Source organism: Aulonocara stuartgranti (assembly GCF_965226115.1).
Source record: "Aulonocara stuartgranti genome assembly, chromosome: 10".
Classification (NCBI taxonomy): domain Eukaryota; kingdom Metazoa; phylum Chordata; class Actinopteri; order Cichliformes; family Cichlidae; genus Aulonocara; species Aulonocara stuartgranti.
The window spans coordinates 31,755,998-31,781,184 of NC_138946.1; the positions used below are offsets into that span (position 1 = coordinate 31,755,998).

At 40.9% G+C, this 25,187-nt stretch overlaps 1 protein-coding gene and 1 long non-coding RNA gene across 2 annotated transcripts; both read left to right on the forward strand.

Moving 5' to 3' along the window:
• On the forward strand, positions 1-22,954 carry LOC309716334. Its single transcript, XR_014279408.1, has 3 exons — positions 1-264; positions 343-515; positions 22,160-22,954. It is a non-coding gene; the product is annotated as an uncharacterized lncRNA (long non-coding RNA).
• A 278-nt stretch (positions 22,955-23,232) lies between these two features.
• Positions 23,233-24,931, forward strand: bhlha9 (basic helix-loop-helix family, member a9). Its single transcript, XM_082550085.1, has one exon. The coding sequence runs from the start codon at positions 23,479-23,481 to the stop codon at positions 24,334-24,336; it is 858 nt and encodes a 285-aa protein (XP_082406211.1). The 5' UTR covers positions 23,233-23,478; the 3' UTR covers positions 24,337-24,931.
• Positions 24,932-25,187: the final 256 nt, after the last annotated feature.

Genomic DNA, 25,187 nt, shown 5'->3' on the forward strand with positions numbered 1-25,187 from the left:
CGTCACCACGTTGCATAGCGTCATTTACCTGGCAGGAAACATGGTGCCTAAGCGGCACAAACGCTCAAAAGTTTGGTTATAATTTACGAGAATGGATGACAACAGTGCAACTTGCAATACTTGCAAAGTAGAGATTTCATTAAAGGGAGGAAACAACAAGATAACCTTAAATGAATGTCGTGTTTTTAATTCCGCTCCGGACTCGTGAATCTCAACCCAGCAGCAGCGGTAACGTTTGCACGTCCTCTCCCGTTAATACGGCAGGTAAATAATCAACTAACATTGCATATTATGTTAGCGCGATCTGCCTTATTGCAAAACCTGCCATTACTGTGCATTTAGATGACCATGATGAGAGAGACAGACAGAGTCTGGCTCAGATGCTGGCAGTTCTCGCTGCAGTCTACCGGTAGCGTCTCCTTTCAGGCCAGGATAGACGAATGTCACCAAGCAGTGACTAAGTTTGTGGTTAAAGGCTTGCATCCATTTTCCACAGTAGATGCCCCCGATTTTCGGTAAGTGAATGTGTTTAATTGGACACTTTTGTGTAATTGCTACAGAATAATTTATGTTATACTTTGTTATTGCTACAGAAGAATATTTATTTTATTAATATTTTACACCGTGACACCCTATCAAAGAGCCGTAGGTTGTGGATCTCTTAAGATCTCACTGTTGGGTTTGTAAGGCCATGTTACTCCTAAATTCTTATCTTGTTCAAAGAGAAGATATAAAACAAAGTTCTAAGCTAATCGACCTGTGTGTTCTCCTTTTTAAAAAAATATGAATATGATAGGAGAATCGATAAAGAATCGAATTGTTAAACAGAATCAAAAATGGAATCGGAATCGTGAAAATCTTAGCAATTCCCATCCCTACCTAACGGTGAACTGAGAAAGTGTAATCTGTAAATACTGGATGTGTGGATTCCCTTCCTCCCTGGAACCCCCTGCAACCATTCCCCCTTTTCCACTCTGATTATTGCAAATATATTTTCTTATTGTAAATAAACGCACTGAACTGTGATCTCTGAGAGTCCTGTGCTTGAGTCCACCTGCCAATTAGCCTTGACAAATTTTGACAAACTGCTCTTGATAATATATTTATTATATTGCATAACAATTTAAAATGCTTACCATTTGTTCCAGAAAGAGGTTTTATGTAAACAAAGTATATTTACGGTGGCCGCAAGAAACAAAGCACAAAACACGTAAAAACTCCATAGCACGTACAAAACACAACAGAAGTGCTCCAGGATGCTAGGGCGCAGTGCTGAGCTTTTGTTACCTAGTGGCTACACAAGCCAGGAAGTACCAACGATGTGTATAAATACACAAACAATACACATATGCTTTCATGCTTTCAATTGTGTAATTTAAGTGATCGAGGTAGCTCTGTTTTGGAAGTTCAGTTAATGCTAGAAATGTGTTTTGGAGTTTGTACGTGCTTTGTCTCTAAGGGCCACTGTATATATTTATATATAAACATATATAAATAAAACCACTTTTTTTTTACATTAGTAATTCCTTTTGTGCATAATTTTAGATTGTTGTTAATAATAAATTAATTAAAGCAACAAAACAACCTGAAGAGCCGGTTGGGAGCCGAAAGAGCCGGTTCTCTAAAAAGAGCTGGAAATCCCATCACTAGTGAGCAAAAACAAAACCAAAAAACCCCACCCTTTCCTATTGGTCGAAAAAAAGTACCATGTCCACCAATCAAAAAATGATATGGCAAGTTGTTTAGGAAAGGGGGAAGTTTTAAGAGTGACGGCGGTGTTTTGAGATTATCTAGGGATTGAGAGTAACGTAGTTTCTATTCTCTGTATGTCCTGTACATGTGGCAGAATTGACAATAAAGTTGACTTTGACTTTGACTTTGAGAGATTTGCGAAGTTTAGCGCAAATCTTGTGTCGTTAGTGTGTAGTGTAGTCAATAGTTTTGTTGTGTGTGTCAGAACAATGAGGCGACTGCTGAATGTTACAGGTGTTACAGCAGTGATACATCTCCTGTTGTCAGGCCTGCAGGTATCAGGCTGTTGTTCTCCTTCATCTCATAGTGGACAGAAATTATTTTGGAGTGGCACAAATAATTTGTGTGGCATCAAATGTGATGCAGAACAGCTGATTGTTCTGTAAATAGTTTGAAATGTTTATTTAAAAAAAACGCCTTGGCTGCATTTTTAGGTAAACAGCTGCAAAAAACTTTGTTGTTTGCAAAACTCAGTTACTTTTTTGAAGAAGTAACTATATAATTAATTGCCCAACATTGGTCATCATATACTGTATTTTGCAGACAGAGAGTTACATACTCTCTCCCAGACCACAGACTCATACTCATAATACAAGTCAGAGCTTTATTAAAAAAAAAAAAAGAAAGTTGTGTTTTCAAAATTGGAGTTCAAGTTATTTTTACTTACAATAGTGTTAACATGCTACACAGGTCATGAACAAGATTTTTTTACATTTTCATTGTAAGTGGGCTAAAGCAGTTAATTAAAAGTAGTCTAACATAAATGTAAATGCTGTAATTTGATTATTTTAATAAACCATGAAACTTGGATGGATTTGATGTTGGCGTGACCACAGTGCACACGTCTAATGTTGCTCACAGTGGTCCAAGGGACCGCTCAGGGAGTTTGTGTGTTCGCTCACACACATGAAAAATTAGAGGTGGTGACAACTACTTTCCACTCTCCTTTTTCTCCCTTCCTCGCGCTCACACACACACAGCGGGTATGGCAGTCCATTCTCCCTGCAGCACGGACTACACTGCCCATGAGGCTACATTCTTTAGGGCTATGCCTGTAACACTCTGCCGATTGCCTTCATATTAAATCATTTTTGTGAATAATTAAAAAAATTTTTTTCTTCACGTCATTATGCAGGCTGCAAGTAGGGGTGACATGGGCCGCGAGATTGAGACACAGGCATTAGAGCCTCTTAATGCGTGTTTTGTTTGGGTTTCCACCGGCGTGGAATGACCAAAAATAGAGATGTCATAGCCTAACATATGAAACAGGAAAATACTGCCGTGTAATCCATTTATTTCAACAAAATAACTGTATTGTGAATACCACCCTTTTAAACGGTAACTGTAACGGAATACAGTTACTCATATTTCGTATTTTAAATACGTAACGCTGGTACATGTATTCCGTTACTCCCCAACACTGTCAGGTTAAGGCTGTGTGCAGGTAGGAGTGGAAGTAGAAGGACCCAAAGTGCAGACACTCGGAGGCGGAAAGTAACTCAAACTCAGCTTTTTATTGCTGGATGGCAAAAAGTGGCAAAACGTAACAAAAATCCAAAAATCCAAATAAACTTACATGACCAGACAGACAGAAAACACAGCATAAATGAGAGTAGATCACGACACAGACACAAAAAAACATAGGGCTTAAATACATAGAGGGAGCAATCAGGGAATGGGTAACAGGAGGGAAACACAGCTGGGGCAAATCAGGCCTAACGAGACAAGGGGAAGCAAAACCAGACACATTAACATCAGACATGGACTTTCAAAGTAAAACAGGAAACATAACACAGACTCACAGGCAGGCACTATAACAAAGGGAACAGAGACGTGGGACCAGGGCAGACACTGACACTGACTTGACGTGGGAATACAGCAGACAGGGGAGACAGCAACTATGGAACAGACAGAAAACCAAAACACTAAAACTCTAACCAAACCCCACCCAGAGAACCTTAACTAAGAATAATCCTAAAACCTGTAAAGCAAAGCTAGAATATAATGAAATAACAAAATCAAAGAACCAAAAACACAAAACACTGGGTCAACGACCCAGGGACCCTAACAAACACTGCTTACGACACCAACTGTCTGCCATCTATAATCCAGTTTTGAGAGCCTTCCCAGACGACTTAACGTCTACTCATAATCCTTGGCCATTTGACCTCAGTAGATCACATAATAGGGTGGGGCTAGGTTTCACAATGGGTTCACCCGAAACCTTGGCTGATTGTGCCCCACACCCATTTTCACACCTTGACTCGTGTGATTAGGTAGAGGATCAATAGGGGTCCATGACCCTCTTGGGGACACCCCCATAGGGTTTAAATCTGGGACTCTTCACCAAGTCCAGATGCTTTTCTTTCCAAGCTCCTTAGACTACAATGACTTGGATGACTGAGAACCTTCATAGACATCTTTCTTGTCGGAGGTCATTTTTGACAAAACAAACAAACAAAAATAACGGCCGACAGCACTGTACACAACGGTAGACTGGTGCGTAATAAGCAAGTGAATAATGCAGAAAACAGAGATTTGAGATGGTCAACTGGTCTTGAAGTACACTGAGGGAGAGAGAGCTGTGCCGGAAGTGTGATTTTATCATGGTGGAAACAAAACAACAAAAGTAAGAGGGAATTAATGATGATGTTTTTCAATCGTGAAGTGTAGTTTGGATCTTCTTTTGCTGCTGATTCAGGTAATTTTGGTCGGATAGTGACGAAACCTGCAGCTGGACATGATCACTTCTTCTATAGGGAGTATCAAACTAGCTTCCTACCAGTGATTTTTGAAAAAGGCTTCAAGATTATGTCCCTCGGGCAACCAACGGTTCTACCAATCTTCATTATACTTTGGCACGAGAAAAGTGTCAACCATGGTAATCTCTGTATAAGATAAGATATACTGTATTTTTTCTAGATTTAGGAAATTCATTTGCTGCAGCAGTTAAAAATGCAACAAAATTAAAAACAAAAATATTATCCATCCATGCACTTATACTTGCACTTATCTGGGGCCAGGTCGCGAGGGCAGTAGCCTTAGCAGCGTGTCCTGGGTCTGCCCTGGGGCCGTCTCTCAGTGGGAGGTATCCGGAACATCTCACCCGGAAGGCACCCAGGGGGCATCCTTATGAGATGCCTGAATCACCTCAACTGGTTCCTTTCGATGTGGAGGAACAGCAGCTCTGCTCTGAGCCCCTCTTGGCCTGACAGTACCTATCAGCGGCCTCCGAACTCCTACAGGCTAACTAAGCCTGATAGGCCTCCTTCTTCAGCCTGGTGGCTCCCTTCACCTCTGGTGTCCACCATTTGGTTTGCGGGTAACCACCACGACAGGCAGCAACCACCTTCCGGACTCATGACCCCATGTGAGGGTAGGGACGTAGATCGACCGATAAATCGAGAGATTCACTTTTATACTCAGCTCTCTCTTTACCACGACAGGCCGGTACAGCGACCGCATCACTGCAGCAGCAGCAGCACCAATTCTTCTGTCGATCTCCCTTCTCCCGTCACTCGTGAACAAGACCCTGAGGTACTTGAACTCCTCCACTTGGGGCAGGAACTCGTCAGGCATAGACTTTCCCAGGGAGGATGAGGAGTGTGATCCCCCTATAGTTGGAACACACCCTCTGCTCCACTTTCTTAAAGATAGGAACTACCATCCCGGTTTGCCAATCCAGAGGTACCGCCCCTGATCTCCACGCAACACTACAGAGGCATGTCAACCAAGACAGCCCTACAACATCCTGGCCTAACGGTAGCTATCAGCAGCCTCCGAACTCCTACAGGCTAACTAAGCTTGATCGGCCTCCTTCTTCAGCCTGGTGGGCACCATTTGGTTTGTGGGTTACCACCACGACAGGCACCAACCACCTTGTGGCCGCAGCTCAGTGCAGTGGCTTCGGCAATGGAGGTGTAGAACATGGTCCATTCGGACTCAATGTCCCCACTCTCCCTCTGAATGCTGTTGAAGATCTTGCGGACTGGGGCCTCTGCCACGCGTTCCCAGAGCACCCTCACTATACGTTTAGGTGCGCCAGGTCTGTCCAGTATCCTCCTCCACCACCTGATCCAACTCACCACCAGGTGGTGGTCAGTTGACAGCTCAGCCCCTCTCTTTACACGAGTCTCCAGAACATATGGCTGCAGGTCTGGTGAAACTATTACAAAATCTATCATCGACTTGCGGCCTAGGGTGTCCTGGTGCCACATGCACTTATGGACACTCTTATGTTCTAACATGGTGTTCGTTATGGACAAACTGTGGTTTGCACAGAAGTCCAACAACAAAACACAGCTCAGGTTCAGATCAGGCAGGCCGTTCCTCCCAATCACGCCACTCCAGGTCTCACTGTCGTTGCCCACAAGAGCATTGAAGTCTCAGAGTAGGACAATAGAGTCCCCAGGTGGAGCACCCTCAAGCACCCCACCCAGGGACTCCAAAAAGGCTGGGTACTCTGAACCACCACTAAGCGCAGACGACAGTCAGGACCCGTTCCCCGACCCGAAGGCGCAGGGAACAAACCCTCTCGTTCACCAGGAGAAACGTCCAACGTACAGGCAGCAAGCCGAGGGGATCCTCTCACCAAGGGGAACTCCAGACTGAGACCAGCCCCTCTCCAGGAGAATGGTTCCAGAGCCCAGGCCATGTTTGAGGTGAGCCTGACTATATCAGAGAGGTGATGTTTCATGTCAGAATTGCTAGTCTTGGTAGCCGGGGGATCATTCCGCCAGGGCCTCCGCTCCTGGCTGCCGCCTGGCACACATTGCACCCAACCCCTACGGCACCTCCTCCAGGTGGTGGGCCCATATCCCTCTTTCGGGCTGTGCCCTGCCGGGCCCCATGGACCACCAGATGCTTGGGCACCCTGCCCCAGCCTGGCGCCAGTGCGGGGCCCCGGTAACCCTATCCCAGGCAAAGTGAACTGTTCCCTTGGTCTTTCACTCATAGGGTCGTCTGAATCGCTCTTTGTCTGGTCCCTCACCCAGGACCAATTTGCCATGGGAGACCCTACTGGGGGGCAAAAGACCCTGGACAACATAGCCCCTGGGATCCCAGGGACACCACATAAGGTAGTGATTCGTGGAGGGGATTAATATTATATATTAATATATCAGGTCTGGATGTACTGATGTGTGATCCAAAAAGTAAACACAAGAACAACAAAGCACATAAGTAAACATAAGAATTCATCCTTAGTGAAAAGAGTCTGGACATTCGAAACTGTCGTCTGCAGACCTCAATGACTAACTGAGAATAAAAAAACGATTCTGGTTAGTAGTTGAGGTTGTATGAGAGACAAAAAGTCTCACCACTTCAAAAAGCACAACACTATTTGAGGTCCACAAAAGGAACCCTAACAGTCAAAAATTTTGATCAGGTATCAAGAACCAAAAAACAAAAAACAACATACAACAAAACAAAAAAAGTTTACAAGGCAGAGAGAGCTCTTTAACTGAATATATTTAACTTCCTTCATGCGACAAGTAGTTATAGAGTTCCAAACTTTATTTCTGTAGTCATTGTGTGTTTTGTGATTATTTTACCTTCTTGTTATCACTGATTACTTTCACCAGTTTCTTGTTACCTGGCCTTTCCACACCCCTAATTAGCCCTCGGTGTATTTTAGTTACCTTTTATTTTGGACTTTATCAGCGAATAAATGGCTGGACTTTTGCTTCAAACTCCATCTTTCAGTGTATCTGCATTTGGGTCCTCACTTCAACACACACTCTGCACCATGACAATTAAACCAGCATTATAGAAAAGCCTTGAAGCTTCCACATGTAGTGTTTTGGCAAACATCATGCTTTTGTTTTTTAATTATTTATTTGTTTTTGGTAAGTTACTTTTTATGGAAGAAAACATGCTAGTTTATCAGCTAGCTTAGTTAGAAAGCTGCATTCCTAACGTACAGCTAATTAGTGCTAAGTAACGGACTACTAAAACGCTAAAACTTTACTCACAAAAACTGATTCAAGGTCTGTATCACATAGCAGACCATAATATTCATCAGATAATGCGACAAAAACAATTTTATATTAATATTATTTTTTTAATGGTGCCAAGTTGGAGCTGAGTCACATGCAAGTGTGCAGGCTTACTTTAAATAAAATTAAAAAAAAGTTTTTGTGAATTTTTTTGAAACTTTACATAAATTATAAAATTACAGCTTAAAAAAATGTTTAGTCCTCACCTGTCTGACCATCTTCATCAGTTTACTTTCACACAGGGTGTGTCTTCTCTCATTCTTTCACGACACCCCGCCCCCAACTTTGATGTCGTCTCTCCCTCACTTATTCTGAGGCGATTGTTTTACAATTCTGCTGCTTTTTAATTAATTAATCAGTTAGATTAATGGTAATGTTATAGCTTTATCTGACGGTTTAAGTGCAGACAGGATTCATCCACATTTTGGACCAGAGGAGCAGCTGCTTTATTATAAACCATTCTGTTGTCTAAACCTGAAATCGGTGTAACAGCTGGCCTGTACGCTGTGTAGAGAAGAACATGAAAACAACGTATACCGTCATTTCCTGACCCGCCCAGGCATGTAAGTTACACATTAACTATTTTTCCTTTCTGTATACTATGCAGTCCTAGTTATTAGATTGAGATATCAATTCTGATTTTTGAGTCCTGTTAACTGATTCATTTAGACTTGCTCCAGTGTTGTGCAGCAGTGTTGTATACCTCCGAGTGAAGAAGAATAACACACTACATGAAAGTAATGTGTGAGCTGTATGATTGGTCTTGTGTTCATTGTGGACTGATTTCTATAATTTGACTAATAAAGTTAAACACTGCAAGCTCACTTAGCTCACTTTAAAATATATCTCAGTTGTCTCCATGCATCTTGTATTGTTTAAGGGTCTGAAAAGGAAACTCCTACAAATACATATTTAATGAGGTCAGCTGCAAAAATAACTGTCCATGGGCCAACATGCTGCACCAGAGGAAACCCCTATTTTGGCATTAATAAGCTGCTATTGGGTTGGGACTTAATGAAGATGCTCATTGTCAGTTTGTGCATGACAGGCGTTGACAATGCAGGTATTCTGGTACCTGACCTTATTACATATGGTTACTTAACACAGAATATATTAAAAAAAAAAAACAATGTAAATTTACCATGAAAACTGCAAAATAAAACTTTACTAAGAAGTAAAATACAGGTTTATACAGACACACACAACACTCAGCTACTGGGTGTAGGCCTGTGAGATAAAAAGTTACATTTATTTTTGAGTGTAGACACAGTTTTAGCTGACCTCAGGTCAGCAGGCGGCTTGTTCCAAAGACCTGGACTCTCATTTCATCTAATTCTTGGGACAATTAAAAGATCTGCACTTGATGACCTGAGAGGTCTGACTGGGTCTTAGACACTGAGCAAGTCAGAGATGTACTGGGAGACCAAATCACTGAGAGCTGTATGATCTAATAAAAGGATTTTAAAGGCAATTTTGAATTGAAGTGGGAGCCAATTAAATGACTACTGCACATTTTCTAACTAAGATTTAATGCTAAATTTTACCTGAAAAAACACATTATTTTATTTGTGAGAGTGTGTAACTATGATGGCTCAAAGCTCAGCGCTTAACCTGTTACTTTGTCCCGTGAAGCTGGCTTTATGGTCCTGCAAACGTGTCCCACCTGTGTAAACAATTCCGGTTGGACAGAGGGGGAGAGGGCTCCCTTGCAGTTTTCCAACAACCCGACTATGCATCTGTGAAACGTATCTGATGAATGGTGACATGTTCACAATCACTGGGAATGGGAATACTGCAAAACAAAAAAGTTCAACATGAAAAGCACAGATGTTCCATTTATGCTGCAGCAGACACTTTTCATTGTTTTTAATGTTTCACTTCAGCTCTCTGTATGTGATCATTTTTGCTCTTCTCTATGGTTGGCTCTCACCAACAACAGCAAAGGTAAGAGTGGCCCGCAGACCAGCTGTACAGCATACTTTGTGCATCCAGCTGACAGAAGAGCTTTTTGCAGGCTGATGGGCCAGTGAATGCACTGCCTCTGCTACACCATAAAACTCACTTGACTCTTCACTCATCCTTCAGATCTGAGCCACTTTCCCCTCATCAGTAATAAACTACTTTCAGCTGCTGACCACAGTGTAGCTCTACATGTTTGATTTGGCAGAGATTTACATAGGATGTCCTTCCTGACGCAACTCCAAAGGGGATTTGTGTCTCATTTATTGAAATCGAGTGAAACTGAACTGGGACATATATTGAAATATATCAAAATACAGCTGTTAATGTGACTGTGTTTGTATGTCTGAACCTGAAAATATCTAATATAAAAATATAAATAAATAGTCTTTTGTTTGTCTTTTAAGCAAGAGGCCCAAGAGGCCCAGTATCTTTGCTGTTTCTAGGACGGCACTCTTCTGGACAGAGATCTTGGGTGTCGTTGCTGGGATCTGTTGGAACCACCTGCCCAGTTTGGGAGACCCAGAGTGCTTCGATTACCTCAGGGACTTCCTTCACTCTCCACATCTTCTCTAACTACTCTCTTAGCCCTTGGTATTTGTAAAGCTTCTTGTCTTCCTTCTTCCTGATTTTGCTGTCACTTGACATCACTCCCCATCACTGGGGCCTTCTTCCTCAGCTTAACCTTTGCCAGTTTGTCCGTTTGTATCTGGAAGTTACAATGAATCTTAGGTTGGTCATTCTTATCCTAGGGGGTGTGTCCCATTTTTACCTTAGGCCATAGTCATCAAGGGTGTTCCTGCATACTATGCCACTTGGTTATGGCGTTCCATGTATGCTCTGCCCGCTAGCATCTTACTGTAAGATTACAGTTTTCAGTTATAGAGTTTGAAAAACATTTGCAATATGTTACTATACTAATTTGTCTAATTACATTACAGGTACAAATATGTTGTTACTTGCGTTATAAAGATTCTTATCTTTAACTTAACTTATCTTAACGGCTGCTGGACAGAAAGAAAAAATAACATTAAGTGAACATGTTTTTTCTTCATTTAATTCATGTGTAGGAGAAAGAAAATGCAGCAACACAACTTTTCAAGAAAGGAGATACAGACTTTGTACACTGATTTACATTTAAGGAAGGTAATGTGTTTGTATATCTATATAGAAACAGAGGTGATAGAGTTTAATCTAAAAATGGGAAGAAATTTTAAGGCAGTTTAAAACCCAAGTGGTAGAATGTAACTGAGTATGTTTATTCAAGTACTTTCCTTATGTGTTTGACTACTTGTGTCTTTCTTTTCATGCCACTTTCTGCTTCTGTACTCTGCTCGATCTTAGAGTAAAATATTGTCATTTTGACTTCACTAGATTTACCTAAAAAGCTTAAGTTAATTTAGCTTTGCACACAAACCACATAAAGAAACAAGATGATTACAGGATTAGTTGACATAAAATTAGCAACTATTTTATTTAAAGTACATGTGGGAGAATTTCTCTTTTCAGAATTTAGATTAGTACATGTTGCTGTTTTTAGTGAGTAAGTCCAAGTAAAGTAAAGTAGGTCAAAGCAGTGATTTTAGTTTGTTAAACAGTTGTTGATACGAAACTATAATTCTAAGACTTCATGCTCAGTGCAGTCTTTTTGCCACTAGAGGGCAAACTTTGTTTAAAAGTTAATGGGTAAATGAAGTGTTCAAAACAACATAAAAGAGAGGAGCGTCTGCAATGACAAGGATCTTGGCTCCTGACCGCATGTAGATATTTATATATTAAAGTAAATTTATCAAACATGTATGGGACATTGTCTGGTCTGTAGTCTGTTACAAGTCAAGGTTCTGTGTTTTGACATTTACTTTATACCAGAAAACAGAAAAATGTATCAATGTAAAGATAAGTTCATACTCCTCCCCATTCAAACCTCTTGTTCCTGTAAGGATGTGGTGTATGTAGACAAGTACAAGTGCTCTCCACATCTAATATACACATTCATGGTACTTAATATTTAACTCATGAAACAACTGGAGAGACTTTATGTTTTGCAAACAAAGAAAATATGTGTGTGACACAGAATTTCCCATTCTTTCTAACAATATGGTCAAAGTGTATTTATTCTTCATTTTCACTAATGATCCCTTCGTGGTTACCCTTTAGAAAACAATTCTCACTTCTTCTCACTTCTTCATTTTAGCATCACTGTGGATTTTTGTGACAATTACAGCAAGTCCTATTTGAATGTTCAAATGAGCATCTTATTATTTTTATAAGCTTCAAAATGTTTCATTTGCTTACATTAAAAACACTTTTGAACTACTGGTACAAATTAGGTTTCAAGATTAAAAAAAAAGAGAGACTTGTAGTGCATGTAGCAGCTTTTTCCACTGAGTGATTAACAGCCAGAGGTGAGACAAGGTTATGACCTCTGCTGGGCTGAAGTGAAGGGCAGGGCTGCAAGGCAGCAATTAGCAGTGACCACATAATGACAAAACTCCGAGGTCTAGCTAACTTTCCTTTGCTCTTAAACAAGCACAATCTCTGCCAACAAGACAGCTGTTGTGCATTTGTTTTTAGATTTGTATGTAAATTATTTTCACTTTGCCATAACAGATCATCTGCCGCTCTATCTCTAGCATCCTCTTCTGTCACACCAACCCTACTGCGTGCCTTCTTAAACTACATCCATGAACCTCCTCTGACATCTTTCTCTTTTCCTCCTGCCCAGCTACGCCATATTCAGCATCTTTTGCTCACTACATCCACCGTCCCTCCGCTGTACATGTCCGAACCATCTCTAACTTTGCTCCACCTGAGCTGTCCCTCTGATGTACTCCTTTCTAATCCTGTCCATCCTGCTCACTCCCAGTGACAATCTAATCATCTTCATCTCTGCCAATCCCAGCTTGGCCTCCTGTCTTTTTGTCAGTGCCACTGGTTTCCTAACCGTACATCACAGCAGGTGTCACTATCATCTTGTAAAGCTGAACTTTCAGTCTTGCTGTTGACCCTCTTTCACAAATCACCTGGACACTTCTCTCCACCCACTCCAACCTACCTACCCTCTCTTCTTCTTCTCTCTTGTATACCTCAAGTGTATCATGTCTTGTTTCGACCAGCTTTTATTCCTTATCTCTTCAGAGCATACCTCCAGACTCTCTACTCTCACTGTAGACCACAGTGTCATCTGCAAACATCATAGCCCGCGGAAACTCCTGACAAACTCCTACTTGACCTCATCTGTCAACCTGTCCATCACCATCACCAAGAAGATCCCTGATGTAATCTAACCCCCACTTTGAATCCATCTGTCACTCCTACCTCACCGCTGCCTCACTGTCCTCATATATGTCCTGCACCACCCTCACATACTGCTCTGCCACTCCTGACTTCCTCACGCAGCACCACAGTTCCTCTCTTGGTACCCATATACTCTCTCTAGAGTCACAAAGACACGGTGCACCTCTGTCTGACCTCTATAATCAAAGCAAACATCACATCTGTAATGCTCACTGATTGTCACCTCTCTTCTTAACTCTCACATGTGAGTACTCTCACATCTTCTCATTCCATTTACTTCGCTCGTTATTACATTTCCTTGTTTCCATTTCTGTCTTTAATCACTTTAACCTGCTGCACATCCTTTCAATGCACACATTTCTTCACCACTTCACATTTAAAGAAGAAAGGGATGGGACAAATCTGACCGTGCGACCAAGCTACTCAGCGTCAAAAGACTATTGCTATTGCTGTGTGATTTATTAAAATTACTGAAGGTTGCATTACACCTGCTAGCTGCAAATAATCATGTGCAGTTCCTTAAAGTAGACAGAAAGAAAACATATTACTAACAGAGAAATAGTTTTCTATACGATGATCACTGCGAAAAGTGCAGCCTTACCTAATGTCCACCCTACTGTTACTCATTTATATTAAGATTTTAAAATCTAGTTGGTACTGCTTTCAGAACTACACATGACTGTTTGCAGCTAGCAGGTTGTTAATGCTATCCATCAAGTCTAACAGCACCTCAGCTAACACCAGCTAACAATATTAGCTTGGTAATAGTAATAAATCACACAGCAATAAGATAAGAGATAAGATAAGATAAGATAGAACTTTATTAATCCCTCGGGTGGGTTCCTCTGGGAAATTCGACTTCCAAAAAAAGCACAGCAACGACCAAAGTTACAGTTACAGAACTGTTATATATATATATACACACACACACACACACACACACACACACACACACACACACACACACACACACACACACACACATATATAAATACAGAGACAAATATAAATAAAATATACGAAGGGGATAAATAGAATAAATAGGAATAAAAAATAAAAATACAAGTGAATTGCACATTTCAAGTATTGAGTCTATTGCACTGTTGACTATTTACAGAAAGTATTGCACAAGGTATTGTACAGTGAGGTGAAGAGGCACTACAGCTTAGTTGTTCCCTCCTTTGTCCTCCTGTTTCTCCTCCCTCTCCCCTCCAGAGAGGAGTTAAACAGTCTGATGGCGTGTGGGACAAAGGAGTTTTTAAGTCTGTTAGTTCTTGTCTTGGGGAGAAGCAACCTGTCACTGAACAGACTCTTCTGGTTGTTTATGGCCGTGTGCAGAGGATGTCTGGCATTGTCCATAATGTCCATCAGTTTCTTTAGTGTCCTTTTCTCTGCCACTGTCACCAGAGTGTCCAGCTTCATGCCGACCACAGAGCTAGCCCTCCTGATCAGTTTCTCCAGCCTGGATGAGTCCCTCTTTGCTGTGCTGCTCCCCCAGCACACCACAGCATAGAAAAGTACTCCAGCAACCACTGACTGGTAAAACATCCTCAGGAGCTTCCTGCAATAGTACATTACATAGTTATAAAAAGCATGACAATATATCAAGTAATCCAACGTATTCAGAATACGTTACAAATTACATTTTGAGCCATATATTCTGTAATCTGTAGTGGAATAAATTTAAAAATGTCATCTTCCAACACTGCAAAACTGTGTAATTTTAAAACTGTATATATACTGTATATTCTGTGTGTTTATTATCTCACTCTTATTGCCTGTTTATGCACTGTCCTTATCTTCAACGTCATGCTGCTCTGTTGTATCTTAATTGCCCCTTGGTGATAAAAAAAGTCTTTCTGATTCTGGTACAACTCATTATAAACCTTTTCTTCTGCCCTCTCATCTCTTTGGTATACACCTTGCATCCTAACACTCCTGCCTACTTTCTTCATTTCCCTAACTCTTCAGTTCTTTGTTGACTTCTTCCTTCGCATACTTTCATACTTTTGTACTTCCAATGCCACCATCAAGTCTCTTCTTTTCTGTCTTCTTTTCCCTGTCCAAAGGATACACCAAACACTTTGGCTGTTTCTGTCACCACCACAGTTCTATCTCATCTGGTAACTCTTCCTTACCATCCGCAATCTGTCTCAACTCTTACCTGAACTCTAAGCAACAGTCTTCTACGGGTTTTCTTCCGGCACCCTGTATAGTCAACAGCATTAGAGACAGTCATTGTTAACCCAATCCAGGATGGAAAACTTATCGTTTGTGATTCACATGTTTGATTTAGCTTTTAGTTTTTTCACCCATCTGATGCAACCCTCCCATTTCATCTGGGCTTGGGACAGGCAGTAGAAGTACACTGGCTTGCGCCCCCTCATCACTGGGTTGATTATGATTCATACTATCAGTCTGGTGAATTCAACTATGCTCTCTGCGAACTCTTATCCAAGTCTTGTAAAGTTCAACTCGCTAGCTATAGCAATGCTCTGTGGTCAGAGAGCCCCACTTTAACTGCTGTGGGTTGTGTGGGAACTATCCTTCAGACTCTTAACTTTGACCACATGTTCCAACACTCCAAGTGGACCCTATAATGATAACCCAGCATAATGACTGACTTCTTGTTAGAAGGAATGCTCTATGAACATACGCCGCTGCTTTTTCTTTCTTTTCTTTTTTTTTTAAAAACCTGGAATCTTTGTTGTGTGCAAAAAAAACTACTAATACTAAGGAACATGAATCACGGTTAAGTGTAGAGTTTAGTGTCTTCTGCCCTGGAAAGTAACATTTTTTGTAGCAATTTATGTAATTTGTATTACAGCTCCATTTCAAATGCAGTTGGCATGCTGCATAAAACATAAACTGAGCAAACTGAAGGGTAAAATCAATCAGGTCAAATCTTTATTTCATTGAAAACAGTATAAAGAAATGGATGGATTTGCTGTGATTTCCAGACCTGTAGACCAGGGGCCTGCACTAATAACAGACAAAATTCAATAGTAGAAATCACTGCATGAGCTCGGGAACACTGCTGAAAACTATAATGGACTGTGGTGAAGTGGTTAGTATCACTTGTTTTGACATATCCAAATTTGAAAATGACTCTGGAAATCATAGACGATGTGTTTAATAGGCTAAAGAGGAGAGTAAGCATTAGCACACAGTTCAGTCATTCATTCATGATGGAAATGCACACTTGTGTGTACTACACGAATAACTTCTACATCCGCCAAGGTCCCATTATTGCTGAGCAACGTATGCAGGCTTTGAAGTAAGGCTTTCAGCAAGACAATGCCTGCCAAACAAAACACTGCAGATATTTCACCATCATGGCAGAAGAGTGAAAGATTCTTGGTCCAGACATGACAACAGTTTGCACATATGAAATATGTGACAAAGAACGTATCGTACTGTTGAGCAGCTGAAATCTTAAAGCAAGCAAAAACAGCAAATTAGTCTCCTCAGCTCAAAAACACTTAAGAGTGCGTTTCAAAGAAGCAGCAACTCAACATGCAGCAGACTTTCAAATGAAAATAAGTTAGCAGAACAAAAAATCCAATGATTTCATTGCATTGTGTTTTTTAATCAGTGTTTTACACCGAGGCCGGTGATTCATATCATGATTCAAGGAAAAGGGGAGGAAGTGTTCCTACATTCCTGTGCGAAGGAAACTGTTAGACATGTCATGACATCAGTACTGACAGATCTGCAAGGTTTTGTTACATGACATAAATCACTGAGGGAAGGTTATAGAAATGTTCTGCTTATGGCTAAATTAGAGAGTGCATGTTTTTTAGTGGCCCAAACATTACACGTGCTGGCATGGCAACCAGCCTGCCTTTCTGACCCGACTCTAACAAAAACAACTCAATCGGCTGCTGCTCGTATCTCAGAGGCAGGCCAAACACTTGATCACGTATATATCTGGACGATGATAACTAAGTAAGTAACTGCTCAGATCTTTCACTCATTTTTCAGCTGTTATGAATAACTGCACTGAAAAGTGATGACAACATATTTATTAACCCCGGTTACTACGCACTCTTCCCGATAAGCAACCTTCTACTTTACGAGTGTTATTTTTGCGCCTCATAAATCAAAACACTTTCAAGTTTTGAGAGAGAGATAAACCACTGGAAACGTCTCTAATGTTGCAGAGTAAACTTCAACATGCCTCTATGATTAATAGCCAACACTGTGACAGATATCCAGTGAATAACACTTTCAATGGTGAGCTGTGCGTGCTGAAATACGCAGAACCCGAACCCGTTTCAACCCGACGACTAAGATTTTATAGCAGACGTGTATGCTGAAAGGGATTACCGCACCCCATTACACGTAACTGCCAGTAATTTCAGACAGAGTGATTCACAATTGTTGTGTCATTTGGTTTACTGTTTTTAACATATTTGAAAAATATCACATCACATCAGCAAAGGATGTGTGTTTCACGCAGGTATGTTTCTTCAGCGTGTGCCGACAGATTATACCACAGGTCAGGCCGAAGCTCGGACTACAGACGTCAGGTCTCACTTTGTGACTCTAAGCAGGCTGATCATCTCCTTTTGCAAGGGGCAAAAATGACAAAGATATACTGATCGGCACATAAATATTTACATATTAAAATTAGTTAACCAATTAATGTAGTTTAAAAAAAAACAATTTCTCACTTTCTTTTTAGCTCCAGTTGCAAGTTGCTTTGAAATGAAGATTTTACATATAAAATATATACAGAGAAATCAAAAAAGTGAGCTGCTGGTTTTCATGTTGTGCAGCTGCACAACGTTAAAACTATTGAGAAGCGAAGTGAATAATATTGGTCTCTTTGCTACAATGTGCTGTTCTTCTGGAAAACCTGACTTCTTATCCTTCACGTGCGTGTTACTTTGCTATGTTCCTCCCATCTAAAATGTATTGTTAAAACCAATAAAACCCACAATATGCTTGGATTATGACTTATGTTACTTGGTTATTTTGTGTTTAAAGTGTAATAAGATGTTACTGCAAAGGATAAGTTGATAGGCTTGTATTTCTGGTACAGTTACTTAAAATTAATGTTTCCAATTGCTAATATTTCCAAAGGATTGCAGCGTTTTTGCAATAAAGGGGATTAGTGTGTGGCAAATGAAATTACTGCCACGAATGACCACAGATTGGCAGTATTGGCACTGATCACACTGATTTTTAGACAAATGAAGAAAAGAAAGAAGTTGTGGTGTGAGAAATAGCAGAGGGGCCGAGATAACCACAAAGTTATTATCTGAGAGGAGGCTTTTTATTGAGGTGAGAAAATTCTGTGGCAGACACCAAAAACATACATTAACATACCACTGCAAAGCCAAGGTTAGCGAGCCTGGACTTTACTCACTTATTACCCCTAACTATCCCTTAGGAAATATACATCTATAATGTTTGGCACACAGACCTCTAATAACAAACGGCTAACAACCAGTCATTATGGGGGTTTGAGCAAGAGATTTACAAATCTTAGGTTCAGCAGCGTTGGACTGGTTCCTCCTGCTTGAAAATTGTTATTCTGTCAAGGGCACGGCGAGCGGCGTGATAAAATCTTGTGATTTATTCTCGGTGGCTGATAATTACTGGTGTCTTGTCACCTGTCAAAAATGAATGGACGGGGAGAGTCCGAGGCTGTAGTCTTCATGCTCTTTACACCACAGCAGTAAATCTGACATGTTTGTGAAGCCATAAATCAATGCCTGCGATAAAGCCTGTGCGCTTCATGGAGCTGAGCAGCAATGGGCTGCACTTTTCAAACCATTTAAGCTATGGAGGTATGCAGGGTTATTTGAAAGGTGTGGTAAGTACAGTGGTTTAAGTGGTTGCTTTATAACTTCACAGGAATGGTCAATTGCAAACCAAGGCAGAAAAAAGTTTGCAAAGTTACAAGTTTGCTGTGCAAAAATCTTAGGAGTGAAAAATCTTAAGATCTATGCTTTTAAAACATGTAAGTGAGAAGGATTTTTTTTAATGAAGCATGGACATATGAATTGCAAACTATACATAAAAACGTCTATGTATGCAAATTATACAAAGAAAAGCACCTGAACTTCTTTAAGTTGCTGTCCAGACGTGTTTCTTTCCAAGCTCCTTAGACTACGATGACCTGGATGACTGAGAACTTTCACAGACACAGTCACAGTGTGGGCACATTATAAAGTAACACAGTCTGTAATACAGTAATGTACTGCACAGCTCCTAGTACGTCTGTATCCATATTACTGTTCACATTGATAGGTGGCACATACTTTATGCTTCTTCCCTGTTATTAAAATGATTTGTGGTGATACGTGAGATTTAACATTATATTGTTAACTGGCAATCATGTATGTATATTCCAAAGTAACCAGTGATTTAGCCCTTTAACAGATGGTAGTGGATGTATTTGTGTAAGTTGGCTTTAAAGTCCTCAAAGAAAATGCATTCTTATTTTCCACATACTTAACTTAAAATGGGTTTGGTGTAAAGACTCAACAGTTTTTTTGAGACTTTTAAAAATGTCTGTGTTTCACTTGTTTTTAGCAAATAGTGCAGAAAAAATGTAATCAAGGTATGAAAAAACTTTTTTCATGTAGGTTTATGTATTCAGTTATATTCAGTTAAAAAACATAGGAACCAAACATAACCCAGGTGAATAGAAAATACTGTTTTAAATGATATTTTAATTAATATTTTTATATTAGATGACCTCTAAGTTGCTACTTCTGAATAAAGACAAAACTGAGGTTATTGTGTTTTGCCCTAAAAATTTTAAAAACATGGTGTCTGATCAGATAGTTATTTTAGATTATATTACCGTGGCCTCTGTGAGGAATCAGGACCAGGATATTTTCTTCAGTGTGCACATTCAACAAATATGCAGGACTGCCGTCTTGCATATCTGCAAAAGCTCTAAAACTAGGAACATCCTTAGAGTAATGCTGAAACATTAGTTCATGCATTTATTACTTCTAGGCTCGACTATTGTAATTCATTTTCATCAGGTTGGCTCCTTAAAAAGCCCTCCGTTGATCCATATTGCTCCAGTGAGAGTACTGGTTGGGCTAGAAAGACAGAGCACATTTCTCCCTCATTTGCTTCTGTTCACTGATTCTGTGTTAAATCCAGAATTGAATTTGGAATCCTTCTGCTCACATAAAATGTCTTGAATAATCAGGCTCCATCATATATTAAATACCTCATAGTACCATAGTGTCCCAGTGGAGCTCTTAGCTCTCAGACTGCCGGCTTACTTGTGGAACGGGCTCCCAGTTTGGATTTGGGAGACATACACTCTCTCCATGTCTGGAATTAGATTTTAAACCTTCCTTTTTGATAAAGCTCATAGTTAGTGCTGGATCAGGTGACCCTGCACCATCCCTTAGCTATGCCGCAATAGGGGTAAGCTGCTGGGGGCAGTGTTTCTTCTTCACCCACCTCTCACTATGTGTCACTGTCACTATTATACCACTAATAATTTTAAAATCTAGCTCTCTGCCCTAAATGTTTTCGTCCTATTTCCCTCTGCGCTCTTCTCTTTTACTTCATCTTCAACCGGCCACGGCAGACAACCACCCCTCCCCGAGCATGGTTACGCTGGTTTCTTCCTGTTAAAAGGACGTTTTTCCTTCTTACCATCACCAAGTCCTTTCTCATAGGCGGGTCGTCTGATTGTTGGAGTTCCCTGTCTATGTAAAGCAGGGGTGTCAAACTCCAGGCCTCGAGGGCTGGTGTCTTGCAGGTTTTAGATCTCACCCTGGGTCAACACACCTGAAACAAATGATTAGGTCATTACTAGACCTTTGGAGAACTTCAAAACATGTTGAGGAGGTAATTTAGCGATTTAAATCAGCTGTGTTGGATCAAGGACACATCTAAAACCTGCAGGACACCGGCCCTCGAGGCCTGGAGTTCGACACCTGTGATGTAAAGGAAATTTATGTGGGGAAAAAATGTATCAAAACCTACCTGACTGTATGTGACAAAGTCATTTCCAAGTCTGGAAAGTCTGGATCTGATTGATATCCTCTGGCATGACCTTAAATATGTTTTTTCTGCTCAAAAACCTTCCAGTGTATCTGAATTAAGACAATTCTGCAAAGAAGAGTGGGCCAAAACTGAAAGACTCACTAATGAAAAGTCACTGCCAATGATCACATAAACGCTTGACTCTATTCCTCCTGCCAAGGATATCACAACCAAGTACTGGGTTTAGGAGCAAAGTGTTTGGGTCACTTTCTTTCCCTTAATAAATCACATTTTCATTCTAAAACTGCCTTTTGGGTTATCTTTGTCAAATATTAAAATTTATTTGGCAATCTGAAGTAAAATAAATCAAGAAGGGGCAAATGCTTTTTTACAGCACTATAATTAGATGTCCTTCTTCTGTGTGTGTAATGTTTTTAAAGGTTGCTACCTCAGAGCTTCGCAGTGACCTTCAGTTCAGTGTTTTGCTACTAGAGTCTATTCTTTACTTGGCTCAAAGCTTAACTATGACCTTACTATCCACTCTAAAATCTGACATAAAGAAACAAGTGAAAGGAAAACAGGAAATCTGCAGTACTCCTCAGCACTGATTGCCAAGGTCTCTGTTACTATGTTGGAGGAATGGAGTACTATTCTTTCAAAGGATTTTCTTTTATTTGGTATCTAGTACACTGGCTTAAAATCAGACAGCGTAAAAAAGAGAAATGCCAAGTATTCACTGAGCCTTCATGTCCGGTGGATGGAACAACACCACTGATGATAGAAATGTTTCATCACAGCATAACTGTGAATAACTGTATTGTATTAATTTGCAGTGAGGGAACATCCACCCCTTTGAACATACAAGCATATATGTTCTTTATTTAAATACTCAGGAAAGAAAAACAAGAGAAACGAGACACAAAGCGCTGTCTTTGTCCATTACCGCGAACAATAAATCATACATTATAATCATTTTGCAAACTGCAGTAAGATTTCCGTATTTAATATTAAACTGCATTACAACATTGCATCTGACTTTAAATGGATCCCCATCTCCACTTGCAAAAGACTGAAAGATCGATAGCCTAAGCCGGCACCAATTGCAGGTTCTGATTGTAAAATATTTGCCCCCTTTTTTCCCTCTGTCTTTGAAGTCTAAGGCTCGCTCTGCTCTTGTCCTCCAGTGCTGCCCAGGCCTGATTTATGAGGACAAGTTCCAGGGAAGCTACTCTAAATTACATGGCCCTTAAGCCTGAGCAGAGAGATACAGAGAGAAGGAGAATCGCCACTCCAGAGACGGCTAATTGCAAGCTTGAATCTAACCCAAGGTAGATAAGAAGGTTGCTTACTTCCCAGGCTTGACACATGGGGAAGCGCATATAACAGGTAAATGTGCAATTTGTCATGAAGATCTGTGGGACTAATTTGATAGAAGATGTATTTAAATGAATAATGAATATGCCTTCATTAGTAAATAATGTAAAATTACATATTGTACAGGGCAGAGAAAGAAGTCATTGTGGGGAACAATCAGACTGAGCATGCTGTTGTTTGTAAAGGTGAAAGACAGAGTGACCGAAGGCCTGTGATTAAAGAAAAGTGAATTACAGCTGAATGAAATGAGCCAAGATGTTGATATTGAACTAATTAAATAAAGTAAAAATAAAAACTAGACTCTTGAAAACATTTTTAACCAACTGAAATGATTTTGCGACCATTTATTGTCAGTAAGTTCGTTATTTGTTAGTTCGGTAAAATTTTATGACAGTTTGTCTGATGAGGCATCGATAGATGTGCTTATTGAGACGCTGCATGTCTACAAGACTGTGAGTCAACTGTTCTCACAAAGTTTTATTGGACTAATTTTCCTAAATCTGACATATGCTCCATAAAAGTGTAAGTAATACTGAAACTGGTAGAAACTAAGACAAAGTTAAAACGTTTCAAACTGTAAAACTTAAACTAAACTGCCTTGAAAACAAAAGGAAATAAAAAACAATCAGAAAATGGAAAACTATAATAACTGTGGTATGAAGCAAACTGGCATTTCCAAAGTGCAGCATTTTGCTTTTATTTTACAATGAAGTGTTGAAACTCTCCTGTGAGGGAGAGTCAGAGTAGAAGGAGGAGGACGTGTCAGTGCCATTTGCCTTGAGGGTGCCCATAAACCTGAAGAGGGAGAGAGAGTGCATCATTCTTTACAGGTGAGTATACCATGTGACCTCAAGATCTTTAAAAAGCAGGTAAACCTGTCTTGTTGAGGCACAAGTTATCACACAGCACCAGGGTACTCAGAGCAGGAGAATACACGGGCTGTCGGCACAGCAGCAAACACCGACAGCCCCACAAAAGAAGCCGAGGCACATCAGCGAGCGTGCGACGGAGTGCTGGAACCCTGCACTCACAGCTCCTCGTGCAAACCACATCTAGGATTTTCACTGAAATTGCACTACAAGAAGGAAGATTTTACGTTGTCTCATCTGGTGTGCGCACTACTGACACAATGAGCTGCAGCAGCGTTGCGAGCTCCGAGTTCTCTGAGGAAGAGCTTGAACTTGGCGGTCTGGTCCAATGCGAAGATGAAGGAAGTCCCAAGCCATCATTCCAAGACGAGAGTTCAACCAGCAGCCCAAGCGAAGCAGAGGAAGGCCAAACCAAGAAGCGCAACCGACCGGTTCGCTCAAAAGCTCGAAGAATGGCCGCTAATGTCCGCGAGCGAAAACGCATTATGGACTACAACCAGGCGTTCAATGCCCTCCGTGTTGCCCTGAACCATGACCTCAGTGGCAAACGGCTGTCCAAGATTGCCACACTGCAGCGAGCCATCAACCGCATCTCTGCTCTCTCAGTTTTCCTGAGCTCTCATCCACCCAGTAAGCCCTGCACCCACCGTGAGTGCAACAGGTCATCAGTGGGACCGGCAGCGATGGGGGCGTCACGGCTTGAGCAGACCAGGTTAACAGTTCCTTGTCCGGAGCATCAGAGCTACGTCCCCTGGCACGCATCCATCTCTCAACAGATGCAGCCACAGCCAGCGCCTCACATGCACAGACCTCATGCCTACGTAGACAACACAGTGCCATCATGTCCCCCATCACCACACTACCCTTGTTATCCCACCGAGGGACAGTTTTATGCCTCACACAGACACTGTGGCACCCCCTGTGATCTTCCACCCAGCCCTCTGAGATACCCTCAGGTGGATGAGGGGTTGGGATACCAGCCGGGGATGTGGGCCTCCTGCACTCAGGGATACATGGACACCTTTGCAGAGCCATCTGCTACTCTGGGACTTCCATGGCAGGTGAGCTACCTGCAGGAGCCGGAGAGCAGCTTCCCCCTGTGCTCTGATATACTGTAACAAGCTTCACGAGTACTGTGAAGTCCTGAAAACTGAAGAACCCTGATGGACTTTTTAAGGGTTTGAGGGAGTAACCTTGTGCTCTTACTGTTGCTGTTATTGAAACTTACAGGAAGGCTGTGATTGTAGAGCAAACTACAGTCCTGCAAGCTGAACACAGATAAAGGAGCAATGGCAATCTAGACTGCAGAATGTTACATATGTTAGGTATTTTGTTTTGATGTTGAATTTGAAAATGTTAATTCTAAAGAATGTTTTGCAATCTACAGATGACAATTCACATAATTATATTTTTGCTGTGCTAAATTGTCCCCTTTTTCGGCCTTCTGCAAAGGATGAATTATTGGAGTTGCATTAGTAAATGTAAGGTAATAAAAATGGGTGTGTCGGAAATAAAAACAGACAGACTAGCATAAAAAACAGTGCTATGTAACTATGCATACAGCATGCTAGCTTTCAAGTAGTACAAAGCGCTCTGAAAGAAAATGTGACTAAGATCTGGTTTCAACATTCAACATGCTTATGTATTTATTCTCTGACTTTAAAAAGTACAGTCTGTTTGTGTTGTAAAGACGCTGCTTTTCCTTTGCTTTTTCCAAGCTTGAAAATTAAATGTTTAAAATGATAGATGACTCTTTTTATGGCTCCTTTCATAAGAAAACAGAAAATGCATATGATTCCCAGGACTACAACACTGCACTAACACAAAGCTTGCATTAAGCGTGTGCATCAGTGTGTGCATGCATGCCTGTGGGAGTGTGTTTGATTATAGCCTAAGGCTGGTAGCCTCTGCCATTCAGAGTGTGAGATGACAGAGGTCCTTCACTCAGATGAGAAACGTCCGTACAAGC

Coding starts and splice junctions, on each gene's coding strand:
- bhlha9 (XM_082550085.1), top strand. CDS start 23,479: ATGAGCTGCAGCAGCGTTGCGAGCTCCGAGTTCTCTGAGGAAGAGCTT.